The sequence below is a fragment of the Primulina eburnea genome, chromosome 10 (assembly GCF_022965805.1).
Source record: "Primulina eburnea isolate SZY01 chromosome 10, ASM2296580v1, whole genome shotgun sequence".
NCBI lineage: Eukaryota > Viridiplantae > Streptophyta > Magnoliopsida > Lamiales > Gesneriaceae > Primulina > Primulina eburnea.
Window position 1 is genome coordinate 12,269,630 of NC_133110.1, and position 18,860 is coordinate 12,288,489.

At 37.4% G+C, this 18,860-nt stretch overlaps 1 protein-coding gene and 1 long non-coding RNA gene across 2 annotated transcripts; both read left to right on the plus strand.

The window, feature by feature from the left end:
- The first annotated feature begins 958 nt into the window (after positions 1–958).
- On the plus strand, positions 959–1,826 carry LOC140842432 (uncharacterized). The gene is made up of 2 exons (XR_012120412.1): positions 959–1,377; positions 1,540–1,826. It is a non-coding gene; the product is annotated as an uncharacterized lncRNA (long non-coding RNA).
- A 736-nt stretch (positions 1,827–2,562) lies between these two features.
- On the plus strand, positions 2,563–5,371 carry LOC140802942 (probable U3 small nucleolar RNA-associated protein 11). The gene is made up of 8 exons (XM_073158557.1): positions 2,563–2,618; positions 2,726–2,812; positions 2,917–3,012; positions 3,116–3,209; positions 3,300–3,379; positions 3,897–3,980; positions 5,093–5,192; positions 5,279–5,371. The coding sequence occupies exons 1-8, from the start codon at positions 2,563–2,565 to the stop codon at positions 5,369–5,371; spliced, it is 690 nt and encodes a 229-aa protein (XP_073014658.1).
- The last annotated feature ends 13,489 nt before the right edge of the window (positions 5,372–18,860 follow it).

Sequence of the window (18,860 nt, forward strand, 5' to 3'; positions counted from 1 at the left end):
CGTCTCATATCTTGAATGTCGAGGATGTGGAGTTAGACAGTTCCCTTAGCTATGTTGAACATCCAGTGCAAATTTTGGACCGCAAGGAAAGACAGCTCAGGAGCAAGTTGATTCCACTAGTTTTGGTACAATGGAGCAGGCATTGAAGAGAAGAATCTACATGGGAATTAGAGGCAAAGATGCGACAAGAATGGCCTCATTTTTTTGAGAATGTAATGAATTACGTGATGTATTCTGAATTTCCTATGTATTATCAGTCGTAATGTTGTGGATATCAGTGTTGTGTTTGTTAGATTTCGAGGACGAAATCTTTTATTAGTGGGGGAGAATGTGAGGCCCAATAACAATAAGTAAGCCCAGCCCATTTCCCATTTTATTTAAACATATCCAACCCATTTTGTGTAGCGTATATCTGATGAAACAAAATAATCCTTTCTCTTCCATTTCCAGCAACCTGTCGCTCCTTTCATCTTTCTGCTTCAGTCGCGCAGCGCCACCGGTGGTCGGAGAATAGTGCAGCAGCTTAGCAAACTTTCTTCCTTCAACCTATTAGAGTATTTCCTGCCATGAATTTTAAGTTATCGAGTTCGATCGGCCCTGTTTTCCAGCACTGTGCATGAGCTTCGATTCGGTTTTAGGTAAGCTTTTGGCTTCGAATTTCGGTGGATTAATTTGTAAAAGTGAAGTCTTGAGCTTTTCCCCTAATTTCCAGCTAGGTTTCCGGCGTGAACAGTGTTTTCGGCGACATTTCCGGCAAGCCATCTTCGCGAGATCATAGTTGTGCGTTTTAGCTTCGTTTCTTGAGGTATTAAGCCTGAATTTCAGAATTTGATCGGGTTATATAGGCTGCCCGAAATTCGATTGTTAACCGAGCTGATTTAATTTGTTTTAGTCAGTTAGAATGCAATATATTGAGGTATATAGCGAATTTATATTGTAGGTTTTACTGTTGGGCGAGTTCATCCAATAGTCCTTAAGAATTTACCGTGGTATTGTAAGTTGCAATTGAGGTATGCTCAAACCTATATCATTATGACGGTTATATTGGCGTGTAAGAATATTCAGTGAATGTTGTTTGCTATTATGTGCATTGAATGTTGATTCTGTTACATTCATGCATAAATTATGTTGGCATAACATATTGAGCCTTGACTCCTTTGACGGCTATTTATGTTGGTTCTGTTGAGATATATTGAGTAATCAGAGGGACGAGTGGGTTAGGATTAGCCACATTAACAGATGACAGCTAGGGACGAGCGAATTAGCTACTCGCATTCCCGATGCTACGTGCATGGACGAGCGGCGATTTGATGCTGCATTCCTGGCACGGGTGGCCACTGTTACTGTTGATGATGCTATTCGTTTGGACTCCATTCGGTATCCGTTGTTCCGTTGTTACCATTCATGCATCGCATAGCATTGCATTTACTTGGTATTATTACATGTCTTTTATATACGTCGTGATTTTACTGTTTTGTCGTACTGGGATCCTACCCCTGTTTTCTTTTGATGTTGTGGTTGTTTTTGATGTCATATCAGGTCATTCCAGGGGTTTTGACGCGTCTGGTGGAGCGTCAGCGAGTGGTACCCAGTAGTCAGTTGGTTTGAGTCAGAGTTCCCAGATATTTATATATTATACTGGTTGGATACATTTTCCAGGGAAATGCCCTGTGTAGTTGTATGGAGATGTTTTTATGTTGTTTTGGATTTTATTCGTTGTATGTTGTGTCTAGTCCTGGCCAGTGCGACTGTAGGATATTTGTTGGGTTGATTGTGAACCTGACGTTATTTTCGAGCGTATATTGTTGTTGTTGTGTTTTGAAATTTTTGGGATGTCCTACTTACGGGGAGATCATGCCGAAATTTATGTAGGCCCAAATGAACGTTTTAAACTCTTTTTCGCTGCTTACACCAATTAGTCCTTGTTGTTTGGTAATTAAATATTAAGTAGAGCACGGGCCCTGACAGTTTGATATCAGAGCGTAACTGGGAAACGTTTGAATTAGAGTCTAGGACACTCGAGTTTAGACACAAATAAAATGATTGTGCATGTGTTTGATTATGTAGGCCCAACTGAACTTTTTAAAAAATAAAAAATAATAATCTTAGCATAAAAAGTAATATTTTTCATGGAAGATCCAAATAAGAGATCCATCTCATAAAATACGATTTGTGATATTGTCTCACATAAGTTTTTGCACTCAATCCGGAAGCCAATTTGCATGATTGAATTTTAGTTAATTTAGAATAAATTTTTTGCCACAATATAAAATACTTTTCATCAAATCAAGATTCTCTGCATTGGTGTCTCCTTTAAACCCTAACCCTTCACTGCTTTCCATAGGCGAGTCTTCTGTGCTTTAAAATTATTTTGAATTTGGTGTAAATACGAAAGAAATCCGTTGTTTTTTTTTCTGTACCGATAATCTTCGCTGTTTCACGGTTAAATTATGTCAACTCTAGATTTTTGTTAGCCCTTTATGTTTTCTGTAGTAGTTTGTGCCTTTCTGAAGTGCGTAAATTGATTTTAAAGTTCTGTGAATTTTTTTTGCTAGCATAAAGATGTCGTCTTTAAGGAATATTATTCCAAGAAAAGCTCACAAGGAGCGCGCTCAACCGTAAGTGTGATTATTTTTTGGGGCCATTAATTTCTTCATTGCCCGTTTTGAAATATTTTGACGTATATTTCCGGTTCACTCAATTGATGATTTGTTGTGTGTACCAGGCATTCGAGAAGGAAATTTGGGTTGCTCGAAAAACATAAAGATCATGTCATTCGTGCACGAGCCTATCACCAGAAGGAGCAGACTTTACTGGTAATTTCAACTACCCTGCGTCTTGTTGGTTTTGGTAGCATTTTGTGAACGAAATTTGACGAGTTCTTATTTTATGGAAAGTCGCTTCTGCATGTTTATAAATGAAACTTAAGGAAAAAACAGCATTGAGGAACCCAGATGAATTTTACTTCAAGATGATTAAAACAAAAACTGTTGGCGGAGTCCATAAACCTGAGTAAGCTGGAAAATTTTATTTTTATGAGGTTATTTGTTCTCTTTTGAGGATATTTATTTGAGTGTAATTTGAATATTAGCTGTTGAATGTGGATTTTGTAAAGGATCCAGGCTAATAAGTACACTAACGAAGAGCTGATGTTGATGAAGACCCAAGACATTGGATATATTTTGCAGAAGCTTCAAACTGAAAAAAAGGTTTCATTTTAGAGTTTCTGGTTTTTTGGGTCTCGGATTCTCGAGATAGCTGTCATGCAGGTTCTTTATTCTGAAATTTAAATTTTGCAGAAAATTGAAAGACTTAATGGTATGCTGCATTCTCTTGACAATCAGTCATCATCCAAACATGTTTATTATGCCGACAACAGGTGAGTGATCAAGCCCTTTTTCTGCTGATTCTTGATAGTTTTCATACCCATTTTTTAGAGTAGTCAATTTCATGTTATAACAGTTATGTCACCACCAAAGTTTATTCTTTTCTCATTATCAGATATGGTCGCTTCTGATAGCTCAATTAATTTATTTCTTCAAAGTCATTTTATTCCCTTCTGCTTTAGAAAGAACGTCTAATATGTAATCTAGGCAATTAAGATAAAAAAATCTGAAGGCCAATTTCAAAAGTTCAATGACCAAGGTGCAATGAGACTGTCTTCTCTGGAACTTCTGTTTGAATCACTTGAATTCCATGTTTACACTTGTGTGTCTGCAAATGACATATTTTTTTTTCATCCAAGACAGTGATTTGGTGGTAATGTACTGGTCACACAAAGTATTAATGCATAAAATGGTGCAGGGCAAATATTGATCAGTAGTATAGCATTTTGAGCTTAGTAGATATTTTTTGTTTCATGAAGTATGATGGCTGGCTGTTGATTCTCTTTCTAGGGAGGAGGCAAGAGAAGTACGCAAAAAAGTTTCAGAACAAGGGAACCCATCAGCTTTTAAAGACTTGCCTAAAGTTATTTTGAGGTACTGAAAGCTATTTTTTTTAGTCAATTACCTCCTACAAAATTGGATTGCCAGGTTGAAAACCTGTTTCTACTTGCCTCCCCACAATTAAGATGAGTAACAAATGATATCATCACCGTCAATCCATAAGCTATATTGCAAAAACGAAGTGGACTACAAATTTTCCTTGACAATCAGAAATAATTTGCTTTAGTCTGACTGTCCTCACAGCTCTTTCATTTGTCTCTTTAACACCCATACTTTACCCCCTTTAAGTTATCAATACCTCACTTGTTGATTGAATATGGTGATATTTGGCGCCTTGTCATAATATCTTATTTTTCTTATTGAATTTAGTTTTCAATTTCTACTTCATTGGTATTCCCTGCTATTTTTCGAGTTTTCTCTTTAAAAACTTTTTTGGATTTGTTGGTCACAAATATATACCAATTGGGAATATCAATCGCATGCTATGTGAGTTAATTATAATTCCATTTATGCGTGCATGATAAATATTTATGGCCGTGTGTCCTTTTTGTCTTGTCTGGACTTTCTACTGGGCTTCTATTTTTTCACAGAGATAAATACTATCCCGTCATTGTGGGTGCTGTATCTTTGTATAAATTTTATGGGAATTAGGGGATGATACTTTTCTCCATCATTTATCCTTGCCACTTGACGAACTTTGGTTCAAGAAATCGAATTGATGTACAAGTGCTAGAGCATTTAAACCCAACTGACGTTTCTTTTATCATGAACTACTATCTATCATATTCCCTAAAGGGTCTTGCTTTTTTGCAATCGTTGCTGCATTTTCCTAAAATTTAATCCTTTTTCTATGTTGTATCTTTCTACTTTGATTTTGGGTATTTAGTTTTATTCCTAATGACTTTTCTGTTTCTTGTAGAACATAACTTTGTCGAATCAAACGGTTGGTTATTTGTCCGCCGTGCACAAATCCTTTTCCTTTTGATAAGTTTTGCTTTGGTTGATTTCCAAATTTCTTTTCAGTCTCTCCTTAGCTTTAGTCCTTCATATTACTTTTGTTTCTCTTCAACATCGAGGAAGTTAGACTAGAATTTGTGGTTGAGGAGTTTAGTTTAATCATGTATAGAAACACGGTCAACATGCAGGAAGATAGATTCTTTATATCGAGAGCTAGAGGCTAGAAAAAAACGGTTAAAAGATCTAGAGAAAATATACACGGATATGTCTATGCAGAAAGAGTTACATGTATCAATATTTCAGAGAGTACGTTATACGCTTCATTTTTCCTTGTTTCGCTGTAGGGTAATCATTTTAATGCATCATTGGTGCAGAAAAGGGGTAAGAAACGCAAACTGCGTGAAGATGAAATGGTTAGTCCATCTTCAAGACTCGTGTATAAATGGCGACAGGAAAGGAAACGTTGAATAGAATACTTATATAACGAAGATTTCTTGAATGAGAACCTGAGGAGGGGACGTGCAACAATATCCTGTAGTCATTTGGGAATCACAATTTTCGTAACTTTGTGGAAACTGCGTGATTTTTTAATCGGAACAACCGTAAACGTTGAAACATAATTTTTCTGTGACTAATGTTGGAAAATAAAGTATACTTCAATGTTTTCATAACCGGATCACCTTCATGACCGGACCGGTGATCGAATCGAAAAACACATGTTGAATTTATGGTGTGACTGAAAATTGTTATATTATATAAAATAATAATATAATATTATAAATAATGAAAAAGATATAGTTACCGATATAGTGATATTTCACGCTTTTAAGTTCCCAAAAATACTCTGCCATTAGAGCAGTCAGATCCATCAAATTTCACTGCGAAGAACTACAATAATGTGTGTGATATTTTAATTGCCGAAATTCTTTTCCATAAAAATATAATAGAAAAAAGTGGGAAAATAGAGTGTTGTTTTGAATGTTTTATATATATATTGTTAGGAACTTAATTCCGGCGTTTGACAAAAGACTCAACTGAATTCAGCAACTAAAGTTACCAACTGATCGACTTAACTGAATCAAGCTCAACTGATAGTTCAGCATATAATATATCAGCAGATGTTCTCGCCAGTTCATTTTCGCCAACTGATCGTTATCAGCTGATTCTTCAGCTGTACACGTCATCAAGTGAAAACGACAACCGACAAATAGTACAGTCTAACTGCAACAGTAGTAGTGGAACGCCGCATTTCAGAAAAGGTGCAGTGTACGATCTGTCAGAGAATATCGACGTGGCAAACAACGGCTGTTATTCAAATAAATGTTACCGTTGACAGAAGCCTATAAATAGTCGAAGAGAACAGCTGAAAAAACGACCGATTCTGAACAACTCATTTTACTTGCTGTTACTCTGCGAAAATATTCTCTCAACTTCGTAAAATCAAAGCTCAAGCTTATCAGTTTTATCAGTAGCATTCAGGCTACGTTTTTGAGCTAGAAAAAGCACTTTGTAATCTTCGATAAATTGTACAAGTTGTGCTAAGATCAGTTGTGATCTGTAAAAGAGTTGTTAACTAAGAGTTTCAGTCTTGGCAATAGATAAGTCCAAACTGAAGTGGGTCAGTACACTTTATTGTATTTGATCAAAGTCTTTTAGTGAATATCCTATCTTTGTGATAGAAGGGGTGACGTAGGAGTTATTCAAATCTCCGAACATCCAGAAACATTTCCTGTGTCATTTACTTTCAGTTATTCGTTCTATCTTTCAGTCAGTTAATTTTCCGCAACTGTTTTATTCAGTTTAACTGATTGTTATCGACCAACAAGATACTTGAGTCAGTTTACAACAAAACTGAACTCAACTTTTAGAAGAAGTTATAAATTTAGCAAGTGTTTATTCAACCCCCCCTTCTAAACACTTTCACCTTGAGTTAACCGATCCTATCAAGTGGTATCAGAGCAAAGGTTATCTTGTCATAGAACATATTCTCAACTGATTCATCATGTCTTCTTTCAACAAAATTCCTATGTTTTCCAGGGAAGACTTTGACGACTGGAAAATCAGAATGCAGGCTCACTTAGCTGCACAAGATGATGATATGTGGTACGTCATAACTGACGGGCCAATGAAAATTCTGAAAGCAAACACAGCAGTTGCCATCACTGAAGGGGCACCTCAAAGAATCGAAAAACCCAGAGATGAGTGGACTGCTGAAGATAAAAGGAAAGCAAACCTTGACAATGTAGCCAAGGACATACTGTATAAAACACTGGACAAGATAACGTTCAGTAAGATCAAGATGTGCAAGACAGGAAAAGAGATATGGGAAAAGCTAATTCAGTTATGTGAGGGAAATGAGCAAACAAAGGAAAACAAACTTTCTGTTGCTGTACAGAAGTTTGACAACATCAAAATGAAAGCTGGAGAATCAATGCTTGAATATGATGAAAGAACCAGTGGAATCATAAATGAACTGAATGCACTTGGAAAGGTGTATACAAATAAAGAAGTGGCTCTCAAGATTATCAGAGGACTTCCCAGGGAATGGGATGTCAAGACAATGGCTATGAGGGAATCAAAAGACTTGAACAAAGTTGAAATTCATGATTTGTTTGCTGATCTGAAAGCTTATGAGTTTGAGTTACAAACTCGAGGAGAAGCAGAACCATCAACACCTTCAGCAACTACTGCTTTAACTGCTATAAGAACAGAACCAACTGGTTCAGTGGAGAAAGCTGCAGATCAATTGAGCAATGATGCTATGTCATTGTTTATCAGAAAGTTTGGTAGATTCATGAGGAAGAATCAGGGAAATTTTCAGAAGAGCTACCAAAGAAACAACTCCAGAGAAGAGTCAAACGCTTGCTATAACTGTGGAAAGCCAGGACATTTCATTGCTGACTGTCCAAAACCAAAGAAGGACAGTCAAGTCTCAACTGAACGGAAAAAGAAATCATACGAGCACAAAAGGAGACCTAAGGATGAAAGGAAAAACTATAAAAAGAAGCATGAAGTGCTAGTAGCTGAAGAAAGCAAAGCCAAATGGGCAGAGACTGACAGTGATGAGTCAGAAGCAGAAACTTCATACAGTTCTAGTGACGAAGAGGAAGAAGTCAAGTGTCTGATGGCTGATGAGACGGAAGATCAATCAGACAATCAGCAGGTATTCGACTTCAGCTCAACTAATTTCTCAAGAGATGAACTTATTTCTACTCTTCATGACATGGTAAGTGAGTATCAAAAGCTTGCTTTATCGTTTGAAAAAGCCAAGGCAAAGCAAGATGATCCCTTGGACAACAATACTAAAACTGATCAGTCAGTTGAGATGTTGAGTCTAAAAAGGGAAATTGCTGAGCTCAATGCTGAAAAGAGCAGGAATCAATTGTTGATTCAAAAATTGATGATTGAAAATGCAAAGCACAACGAGCTCATTCAGGCTTGGAATAAATCTTCTGCAACTTTAACTGATATTCAAAATTCGCAAAAATCAGTTGCTGACAAAACTGGACTAGGGTTCAGTAGTCAAAGTGAGATTACTTCCAATGATACTCAGCCACAACTGAATATGAGCAAAGGAAAATTCATTCGCTTTGTCAAATCAGTCGTGGAACAAGAACAGCTTGAACCAAGTAAACTGATTGAACCGGCCATTGAGAACAAGAACGAGGCAAACAGATATGGTATTGGATATAGTCCAAATGTTTCAACTGACTCTCGTAGTCAAAGATCGAAAAGAATTTCAAAACAATTTTCAAATGAATACTCCAACTACTATAACTGTAAGCCTGTTCAGAAGCGATATTGGCTGAACAATCAGTTGGGAAAGGCAAAATCACATATTGTTTCACCTATGCATCACACACAAAGCACACACAAAACGAGAAGGACCACATGGAATACAGCAACTGGACGGCCAGTCAGACTGATTCAAGTTTGGATCCCTAAAGGACTAATCAACTTCGGACCCAAATAAACAAAGGGTACCACAATCTTATTTTGTATTTGACTGCAGGTAACAGGCACAAGTACTGGATCTATATGGTATCTGGACAGTGGATGCTCACGCCACATGACAGGAGATTCAAGGATATTATCTCAACTAGTCAAATACACTGGTCCAAAGATTAGTTTTGGAGACAACTCGAAAGGTAAAACTGTGGGTAAGGGTAAGCTTATCCATGGTAACTTCACCATTAATGATGTCTTATTAGTTGAGAATCTCAAGTATAATCTGATAAGCATCAGTCAGTTATGCGATAATGGATTTTCAGTTCAATTTGACAAACTTAGTTGCTCAGTCAAAAACTCAACTGATGAGATCATTCTAACTGGCAAAAGATGTGGAAACACATACAAAGTCAGCTGGAATGATCAACCTTATGCACCAGTGTGTCTTATTGCTTCAAATTTTTCCAAAAACTGGTTATGGCATAAGAGATTAAACCACTTGAATTTCAAATCTATTGCATATTTGAGTAAACATGATCTTGTTACTGGGCTGCCCAAAATGGATTTTACAAAAGACAAAATTTGCTCAGCATGTCAGTTTGGCAAACAAATAAAATCTTCTTTTAAGAACAAGGGTCGTAAATCTTCTTCCCGATGCTTAGAACTGTTACATATGGATCTCTTTGGTCCAATACCGGTGATGAGCTTAGGGGGAATGAAATACACCTTGGTGGTTGTAGATGATTTTTCAAGATTCACATGGGTCATTTTTCTCAAGACCAAAGACCAAACTGCTGCTCAACTGATCAAGCTTTTCAAAAGATTATCAAATGAAAAATCAGTTGGAATTGACAGAATCAGATCCGATCGAGGAACTGAATTTATCAATAAAATTCTTTCAAACTATTTAGAGAATACTGGAATCAAACATGAGCTCTCAGAAGCAAGAACTCCTCAGCAAAATGGTGTAGCTGAAAGGAGAAATCGAACACTAAAGGAAGCTGCTAGAACAATGCTTGCTGATTCTAGTATCTCTCAAAGGTTTTGGGCAGAAGCAGTGAACACTGCGTGTTACACTCAAAACAGATCTATGATTAATAAGAATCATTTGAAAACACCGTATGAGATCTGGCATGGGAGAAAAAGTGTGGTTTCTTACTTTAAAATATTCGGCTGCAGATGTTTTATACTCGAAAATGGTAAAACTCATTTAAAAGCTTTTGATGCTAAATCTGCAGAAGGAATATTTCTTGGTTATTCATCAGTAAGTAAAGCTTACAGAGTCTTCAACAAAAACACTTTAAATGTTGAAGAATCTATTCATGTTGTCTTTGATGAAACTGTACTAACTGATAAGCCAACTGATACAGTTGAGCTAGCTGACAGATTTACAGATATCAGTTTGGAGGATGATGATGAAGAAGATATTCATATTAATCAAAGTAATCTCCAAACACCTGAACCTGAAATATTAGATCAGGCTGATGAATTGGAAGCTAATCAGTTAGTAGAACAAACAAATGAGACTCAGTTGCCAACTGAAACAGCTCCAACTGAAACTGAAACCAATCAGTTACCTACTGAAGCAGTTACCAATTTGGAATCAACAAATGTTGAACTCAGATGGAAGAAATCACATCCCCAAGAATTGGTGATAGGTAATCCATCTGATCCGGTAAGAACGAGAAATCAAATGCTTAACTTATTCATTCATTCCGCTTTTGTATCTCAACTGGAACCAAAGAAAACTGACGAAGCTCTTGCTGATCCTAACTGGATGAATGCTATGCAAGAAGAGTTAAATCAGTTTATCCATAATAATGTCTGGAACTTAGTTCCAAGACCGATTTCCAAAACTGTTATAGGTACAAAATGGGTTTACAGGAACAAACTGAACGAGGATGGTTCAGTTGTGCGCAACAAAGCAAGGCTAGTTGCACAAGGATACAGGCAGGAAGAAGGGATTGATTATGATGAGACATATGCACCAGTTGCAAGATTGGAAGCAATAAGAATATTCCTGGCCTATGCATCATTCAAAAATTTCAAAGTGTACCAGATGGATGTTAAAAGCGCATTTCTGAATGGACAGTTGCAGGAAGAAGTCTTTGTTGAACAACCTCCAGGTTTTGTTAATCATCACCTTCCTGATCATGTCTATCACTTGAACAAAGCCTTATATGGACTTAAACAAGCTCCAAGAGCTTGGTACGAAACCCTTTCAAAATTTCTAACTGATCATGATTTTTCTGTTGGATCAGTTGATAAGACGTTGTTCAAATTTTCTAAGAATGATCATATCTTACTTGTTCAAATTTATGTTGATGATATCATATTTGGGTCAACTAACCCCAAATTATGTGAGAAATTTGCTAAGTTGATGCAGGAAAAATTCGAAATGAGCATGATGGGTGAACTGACTTTCTTTCTTGGATTACAAGTGAAGCAATTGGATTCAGGCACCTTCATCAGTCAAACAAAATATACAAAGGAATTGCTAAAGAAATTTGGCATGGAATCATGTTCAGCTGCAAGCACTCCCATGAGCTCATCAGTTAAACTAGACACTGATCAAGGGGGAATATCAGTTGAAACGACGCTTTACAGAGGTTTAATAGGTTCATTATTGTATCTGACTGCTAGTCGTCCTGATATTGTGTTTGCTGTCTGTATGTGTGCTAGATTTCAGGCAAATCCTAAGCAATCACATTTTGCTGCTGCCAAACGTATTTTGAAATATCTTAAAGGCACACAAAATGTTGGGTTATGGTATTCTAAAGACTCATCTTTCAATTTAGTTGGTTATTCAGATGCAGACTATGCAGGATGTAAACTTGATCGAAAAAGTACAAGTGGATCATGTCAGTTTCTAGGAGACCGACTGATTTCTTGGTTCAGCAAAAAGCAAACATCCATAGCAACTTCCACAACTGAAGCAGAATATCTTGCTGCTGGAAGCTGTTGTGCCCAACTGCTCTGGATTCAGCAACAACTGAGAGATTATGGAGTTGATGCTAAAGAATCACCTATATTTTGTGACAACACAAGCACAATTGCTATAACCTACAATCCAGTTCTTCACTCTCGAACTAAACACATAGATGTCAGACATCACTTCATCAGAGATCATGCTCTCAAGAAGGAAATCAGACTGGAATACGTATCAACTGAACAACAAGCAGCTGATATCTTCACCAAACCACTACCCGAGACTAAGTTTTCTTACTTTAGAAATATACTTGGTTTAATAGAGTTATCTTAAATCAGTTTATTGGAAGTACATCAGTTGTTCATTTTTTTTTTCGATTATTAGTTTTATTTCATTCTGTTTCAGTTTCTCGTTATCAACTGCTGAGAATGTTAAAACTAATCCTTGCAAACATATATCAAAATAAAAATAAGAGTTTTTCATTCATCACTGATAAAATTCTTTCTGATTACATTTTTCAGTTCCTGCTCTACAGACTCTTTCCAGTTTGTTAACCATGCTCTCAGGTCTTCATCTTGAATGGCAACAAAGCTGGGTAATGCAGCCACATCCTCCAGCAGATTCTTCTCTTTACGGAGCGCTAACTCGTAAAGATTGTCAGACCTGAAGATGTCTCCCATGTTGAACTCATGCAGTCGGGCTCGATACTTCTCGAGCTTCCTCTGCTGGCTGGGAGTGGTAGCCATTTCATTCTCCCAGAGGAAATGGAGCCCCTGGAGATCTTCTTGATACTTGAGGATATACTGGAAAGCCTCATCCTCCACCTGCTTCTTCATGCACTCCATCGCTTTCTTCATAATCTCCTCTGCCTTCTTCAAAGTCTTGATAGTACCAGCTCCTGCCATTTTTCTTTTCTTTTCTTACTATATCTGTTCCTTAAAGATATTTGTTACTGACCGAGTGAATCTCATTTATAGAACAGGATGAGGAACACCAAAGGACTCTACTTTTTAGACGTCGATTTATCTTCTAAATTTCAGGATTTATTTAATCTTGTCTTAAGCGTTTTTAGTTCTTATTAATGCTCGCATTAAGGGGGAACATTAACAGGAACTCTTGAACTTCCAGCTCTTGCCATGTGTGTTTATTGCTTAATGATATGTGTTTAACTCTAACTGATTCAATTGAATTTATAGCACAGGATGACGCAAGATGAACTGATGACGTCAGCCGACGATTATTCTCCTAAGCAATAAGATTTTCTTCTATTTTAATGCTTAAATCTTCAGCTTCTGCATATTTTAAAGAGGAATAATCTGATTTAAAATGATGACTGAGAAGTCAGTTGTTAGTAAAATCTCGACTGAACTCACTCAGTTTTTATTAACTGACAGCTCAGTTGAGAATTTTTCTAATCTTCTCACATACGTCATTCATTTAATCACACTTTATTCAGATGTATCGACGTGACTGATTTACTAGCATTAAATGCTCTCTGACAACCAATCAGAAGTTGCAACGTGCCACGTTCCAAATCATTTAATTATCCACTTGCTTAGTACACACGTGTCCAGAACTTGAAATGGTCACGTACATATGTACTATTACCCGCCTATTTTCAGTCTTATTTCTCGACTACTTCAAACACTCCTTAGAGCAAGAACTACCTCATTTCTCGAATTTTCTTTCAGGCAATTTATCAGTTATCAATGGCAACTCAAATTCCCGCTTTCATGCTCAATGCTATGGCCATCAACTTTGGATCTTTATTATCCTTCGGCGATGCTGATGTCCAGAAAGTTTTCCAGAAACTTGAAATTGCTGGTCTACAAACATTTTTGGGCCAATCCTCTCAGGAAATCTATCCCAAAGAACTTCAGGATTTCTACTCTTCTGGCGTGATTGACTCTGAGGGAAATATCAAGTCTACTATCAATCATCAGTCACTGATCATTTCTGAAGACTCTCTTGGTGATTTATTTCAGTTACCTTCTGAAGGTATTGCTCAACTCTCAGATGTCAAAGCCTCTGACATTGAAGAGATGCAAGTCTCTCTTTCTCTTGATGGACGAAAGATTAAGGTCTCAGATCCTAAGAAAGAACTGAAATATGAAGTTCAACTATTGGCTGATGTTGTTGCTAAAGGTATTTTGGCAAAGGCAGGATCATTCGCAGCCTTAACTTTAGAGAAATTTCAGGCCATTACCGTCATTATGGCTGGTCACAAATTCAACTGGAAGCATCTCATTTTTAATGTCCTGAAGAATATGTTTATGTCTTCTAAACAATCCAAGGGTTTCGCGGTTCAAATCAGTTATTTACTGAAAGCTAAAGGCTTAGTGGCTGAGGACTCTGAGAGAACCTCGAAATTCAAGGTGTTCAATGCAAAGAACACAATGCCAATCAAATCCAAAATGGACTTGACCACTACTCAGTTTGTGAAAATCAAACAGGAAATTGGGACTCAGTTAGCCGCTACCAAATCAGTCAGGAAAATCAAAGCGTTGGCTCAACGGGAGGTTACCAAAAGAAAATTGGTTTTGAGCTCATCAGAATCAGAAAGGACTCCACCTCCTCACATTGTGAAGAAGCCAAGAACTCAAAGGATTAAAACAACTTCTGAGGTAAACACTCCAACTGACAAAATGATTTCCTCCACTGTTCAGCAACCTATAGAGGCAGTTCCTCTGCAAATTATTCCACAAGATGATTCAGCAAGTATCATAAAGAAATCGGTTAGGACGCAAGCTCCTGTTACTCAAATATCTCGACCAATTGGTGTGGCACCTGCCAGACCTAAAGGGATAAAGCTTGTCGAGCCGATCGAATCAACTCGAACAGGACTGGAAATCCCTCATCTCTTAAGTGGTGATAAAGGGAAAGGAAAATTAATTGTGGAACCCAGACCAACAAATCCGATTCAGACTCATATTGATCTCGTATGGGCAAAAGTGAACAGTTTTGCTGCTGCAAAGACTAAGTCTTATGACGCCTGGGTAGTCTTTCGTACTGAAGTTTTTGCCAAGCAACTGAAAGAGCAGTCCGAACTCAAAAGATTTATCAAGCTAGAGGCCCTTGTTCTCCGCACGGTCAAAGCTGCCTCTATTGCTCAAGCCTTGGAGAGAAAAAGCTATTTCTTTGATCAACTGAGAGCAAAGAAGTTGGCTCAGATTGTCGCTAAACTTAAACACAACTACATGCCAACTGCCCCTACTGCGTATGCTGATCAAGCTGTAATCACTCAGCTTGACACTGATCTTATGAGAATACTATCTCGTATCAAATTTTGGGAGTCGGATCAAGAACTCGTGGTATACCAAGGAGATTCAGATGATGACAATGAGGAACAAGATGAAACAGCGTCCTCTGACAAAACAGCACCATCATCCGCCTTGGTTCTGGTTCCTACTGAAGAACCAGTTTCTGATAAGCTTCCTTCACCATCTATTGAACAACCACTCTATACTGAAGCTGAGCTATCTCTTGCTCATATTGATGAAGTGATTCAAGCAGTAGTAGAGGAGTCTCACTTTAATGCACCAGTTAATGATCCAGTTGATCACTCTACTGATCAAACCAATCCAGAGGTCTCTATTACCTCAGTCGAAATTGTTCCACCAGACCAATCTGATGATCAGGTCTTACACATTGATATGCAAGTTGAACCAATCGATCATTCACCAGAGGCAACAGTTCAGGATGTTTTACCATCATCTGTCCAACATCCTCCCTCCTCATCCAAAGATCAAGAAGAAAAGACTGCTGATGAGACTTTGGTTCAAGGAACAATAACTGGAACTGATACTTCAGTTCAGCCAAATGCTGATAACAAGTCAACTGACCAAGCTTTGGTCATTTCTCAGCAACCACAATTTGAAGCAGGCACTTCTCAACAATCCAATCCTCCAACTTCAGCAGATTTTGATCTCATTTTTGAGGAAGTCCAACATATGCAGAACAGCATGAATCAAATACTCTCTGCTATTTCCAAAATTCAGACTACGCAGGTTTTGCACAGTGCGAAGTTAGAAAACAATGAGGAATCACTCAAAAGACTGAAGAAAATCGAATCTGCTGTTTCCGCTCTCTCTTTTGCAGTTGGTGACATTCCGAAAAACAAAAATCTCATATCCAGTCTGACTGCTACTCAACAAACTCTCAATCAACACGTCAACACTGTGGAATCACTTTTATCTCGGAAAATTGATCTACTGCAAGTCACTTTGTCTACCGCTGTTGAAAATTTGTCAGGCACTATCACAGTTCTCTCTTCTCACGTTCGCAAGCTATCTGACAAGATAGAGAAGTTTGACAAAAAGGGGGAAGAGCAGAAGAATTCTTAGTAGAGCTTTATTCATTGTATCAGATCTCTATTACTTCAGTTATTGATCTTATTTTATCTACTATGAGGAATTCAGTTATTTATTTCAAAGTTTTGTCAAAACACCATAAAGGGGGAAATTGTTAGGAACTTAATTCCGGCGTTTGACAAAAGACTCAACTGAATTCAGCAACTAAAGTTATCAACTGATCGACTTAACTGAATCAAGCTCAACTGATAGTTCAGCATATAATATATCAGCAGATGTTCTCGCCAGTTCATTTTCGCCAACTGATCGTTATCAGCTGATTCTTCAGCTGTACACGTCATCAAGTGAAAACGACAACCGACAAATAGTACAGTCTAACTGCAACAGTAGTAGTGGAACGCCGCATTTCAGAAAAGGTGCAGTGTACGATCTGTCAGAGAATATCGACGTGGCAAACAACGGCTGTTATTCAAATAAATGTTACCGTTGACAGAAGCCTATAAATAGTCGAAGAGAACAGCTGAAAAAACCGACCGATTCTGAACAACTCATTTTACTTGCTGTTACTCTGCGAAAATATTCTCTCAACTTCGTAAAATCAAAGCTCAAGCTTATCAGTTTTATCAGTAGCATTCAGGCTACGTTTTTGAGCTAGAAAAAGCACTTTGTAATCTTCGATAAATTGTACAAGTTGTGCTAAGATCAGTTGTGATCTGTAAAAGAGTTGTTAACTAAGAGTTTCAGTCTTGGCAATAGATAAGTCCAAACTGAAGTGGGTCAGTACACTTTATTGTATTTGATCAAAGTCTTTTAGTGAATATCCTATCTTTGTGATAGAAGGGGTGACGTAGGAGTTATTCAAATCTCCGAACATCCAGAAACATTTCCTGTGTCATTTACTTTCAGTTATTCGTTCTATCTTTCAGTCAGTTAATTTTCCGCAACTGTTTTATTCAGTTTAACTGATTGTTATCGACCAACAAGATACTTGAGTCAGTTTACAACAAAACTGAACTCAACTTTTAGAAGAAGTTATAAATTTAGCAAGTGTTTATTCAACCCCCCCCTTCTAAACACTTTCACCTTGAGTTAACCGATCCTATCATATATATATATATATATATATATATATAGAAAACTAACATTTAAAAATATGTTCTATTTAGATATATGTGTAATAAAAGAGTTACTTTGGAGAGAGTTCAAACAAGTTTTATGGTTTATGCATAAGTTTTTAGGTTTGCTACCTTTTGCTATGACAAACGAGCAAACTTGGGCCGCCACACATCGATTTGGTATTTAATGAATTCTGTGGTGAACCCAAGTTGGTGATTTATTGTTAAATTTGATCGTGAATTATTTAGTTCTGGCAATATTGATAAGTTGTTTTTGATACTGGGTGAGAAAATTGAAGATAAGGCATTTCTAGATTTGATAAAAAGGTTGTTTGAATGTAAGAAAATCAACATTGAATTGGGTGGGGTTTGTTTAGGCAGGGGTCTGCCTCAAGAATCTGTCTTGAGTTCGATGTTGATCAATGTTTACTTTAATGGGTTTGATAAGGAAGTTCAAGAATTACTATTAAACACCAATAAAGAGATTCCTAAGTTCGTGGAAAATGATCTTGTATCGGCTGAAAGAGATTCAGACCATGTTTTTTTATAAGCCATTGAAGATTTATGTTGTCCGATTATTGGATGAGATATTGATTGTTACTTCAGGAACAAAGATTGATGGCTTTAGAATTAAAGACTAGAGTAGTTAAGAAGTTAGAATGTGATTTGGATTTGAGAGTGGATAAACTTACAACTATCATTCATAGCGCGGTTCACTACAAAAAACGGAAGGTGTAGCGACGGTTTTAATAAAACCGTCGCTATTATAGCGACGGTTTTTCCTAAACCGCTGCTATATAGCGACGCTTTTTATTAAAATCGTCGCCTATTAAATTTAGCGACAATTTACTAACACCCGTCGCTATAATACCGACGGGTTTATTAAAACCGTCGCTATATTAGCGACGGTTTTTCGTCAATCGTCGCTAATATTACGAAAACTCCACAAACCGTCGCCCATGTGCGACGGTCTTGTATTCTACCGTCGCTATGTTAGCGACCATTTTCAATCAACCGTCGCTTAATTTTAAAGACGACGGGTTTTATCAAAACAGTCGCTATAGAGCGACAATTTATATAAACCGTCGCTTAATTTGATAAGCAACGGTTTTCATAAAGCGACGGTTCAAGCTAAATATAGCGACGGATTCAACAAACAATCGCGCATGTACTACGGTCTTGTATTCTACCGTCGCTATGTTAGCGACCGTTTTCAGTCAACTGTCGCTTAATTTTAAAGACGACGGGTTTTATCAAAACAGTCGCTATAGAGCGACAGTTTAAATAAATCTTCGCTTAATTTGATAAGCAACGGTTTTCATAAACCGTCGCTATATAGCGACGGTTCGAGCTAAATATAGAATATAGCGACGGGTTTTTTAAATCGTCGCTAATATTAACGACGGTTTTGTATAAACAGTCGCTTAATATTACAACGGTTTCTTAAAACCGTCGCAAAAATAGCGACGGTCTTCTTCCAAAGAACCGTCGCTATAAGCGACGGGCGTTGAAAAACCGTCGCTTCTAGAATGCGACGCAGCCTCCGGTGACGGATCGAGAAACCGTCGTTAAAACCGTCGCCTTACCCTTTTCATTATCTAAATAATAATTCCAAACTATAACAAAAGAATCATTAATATTTTCAATATCAATC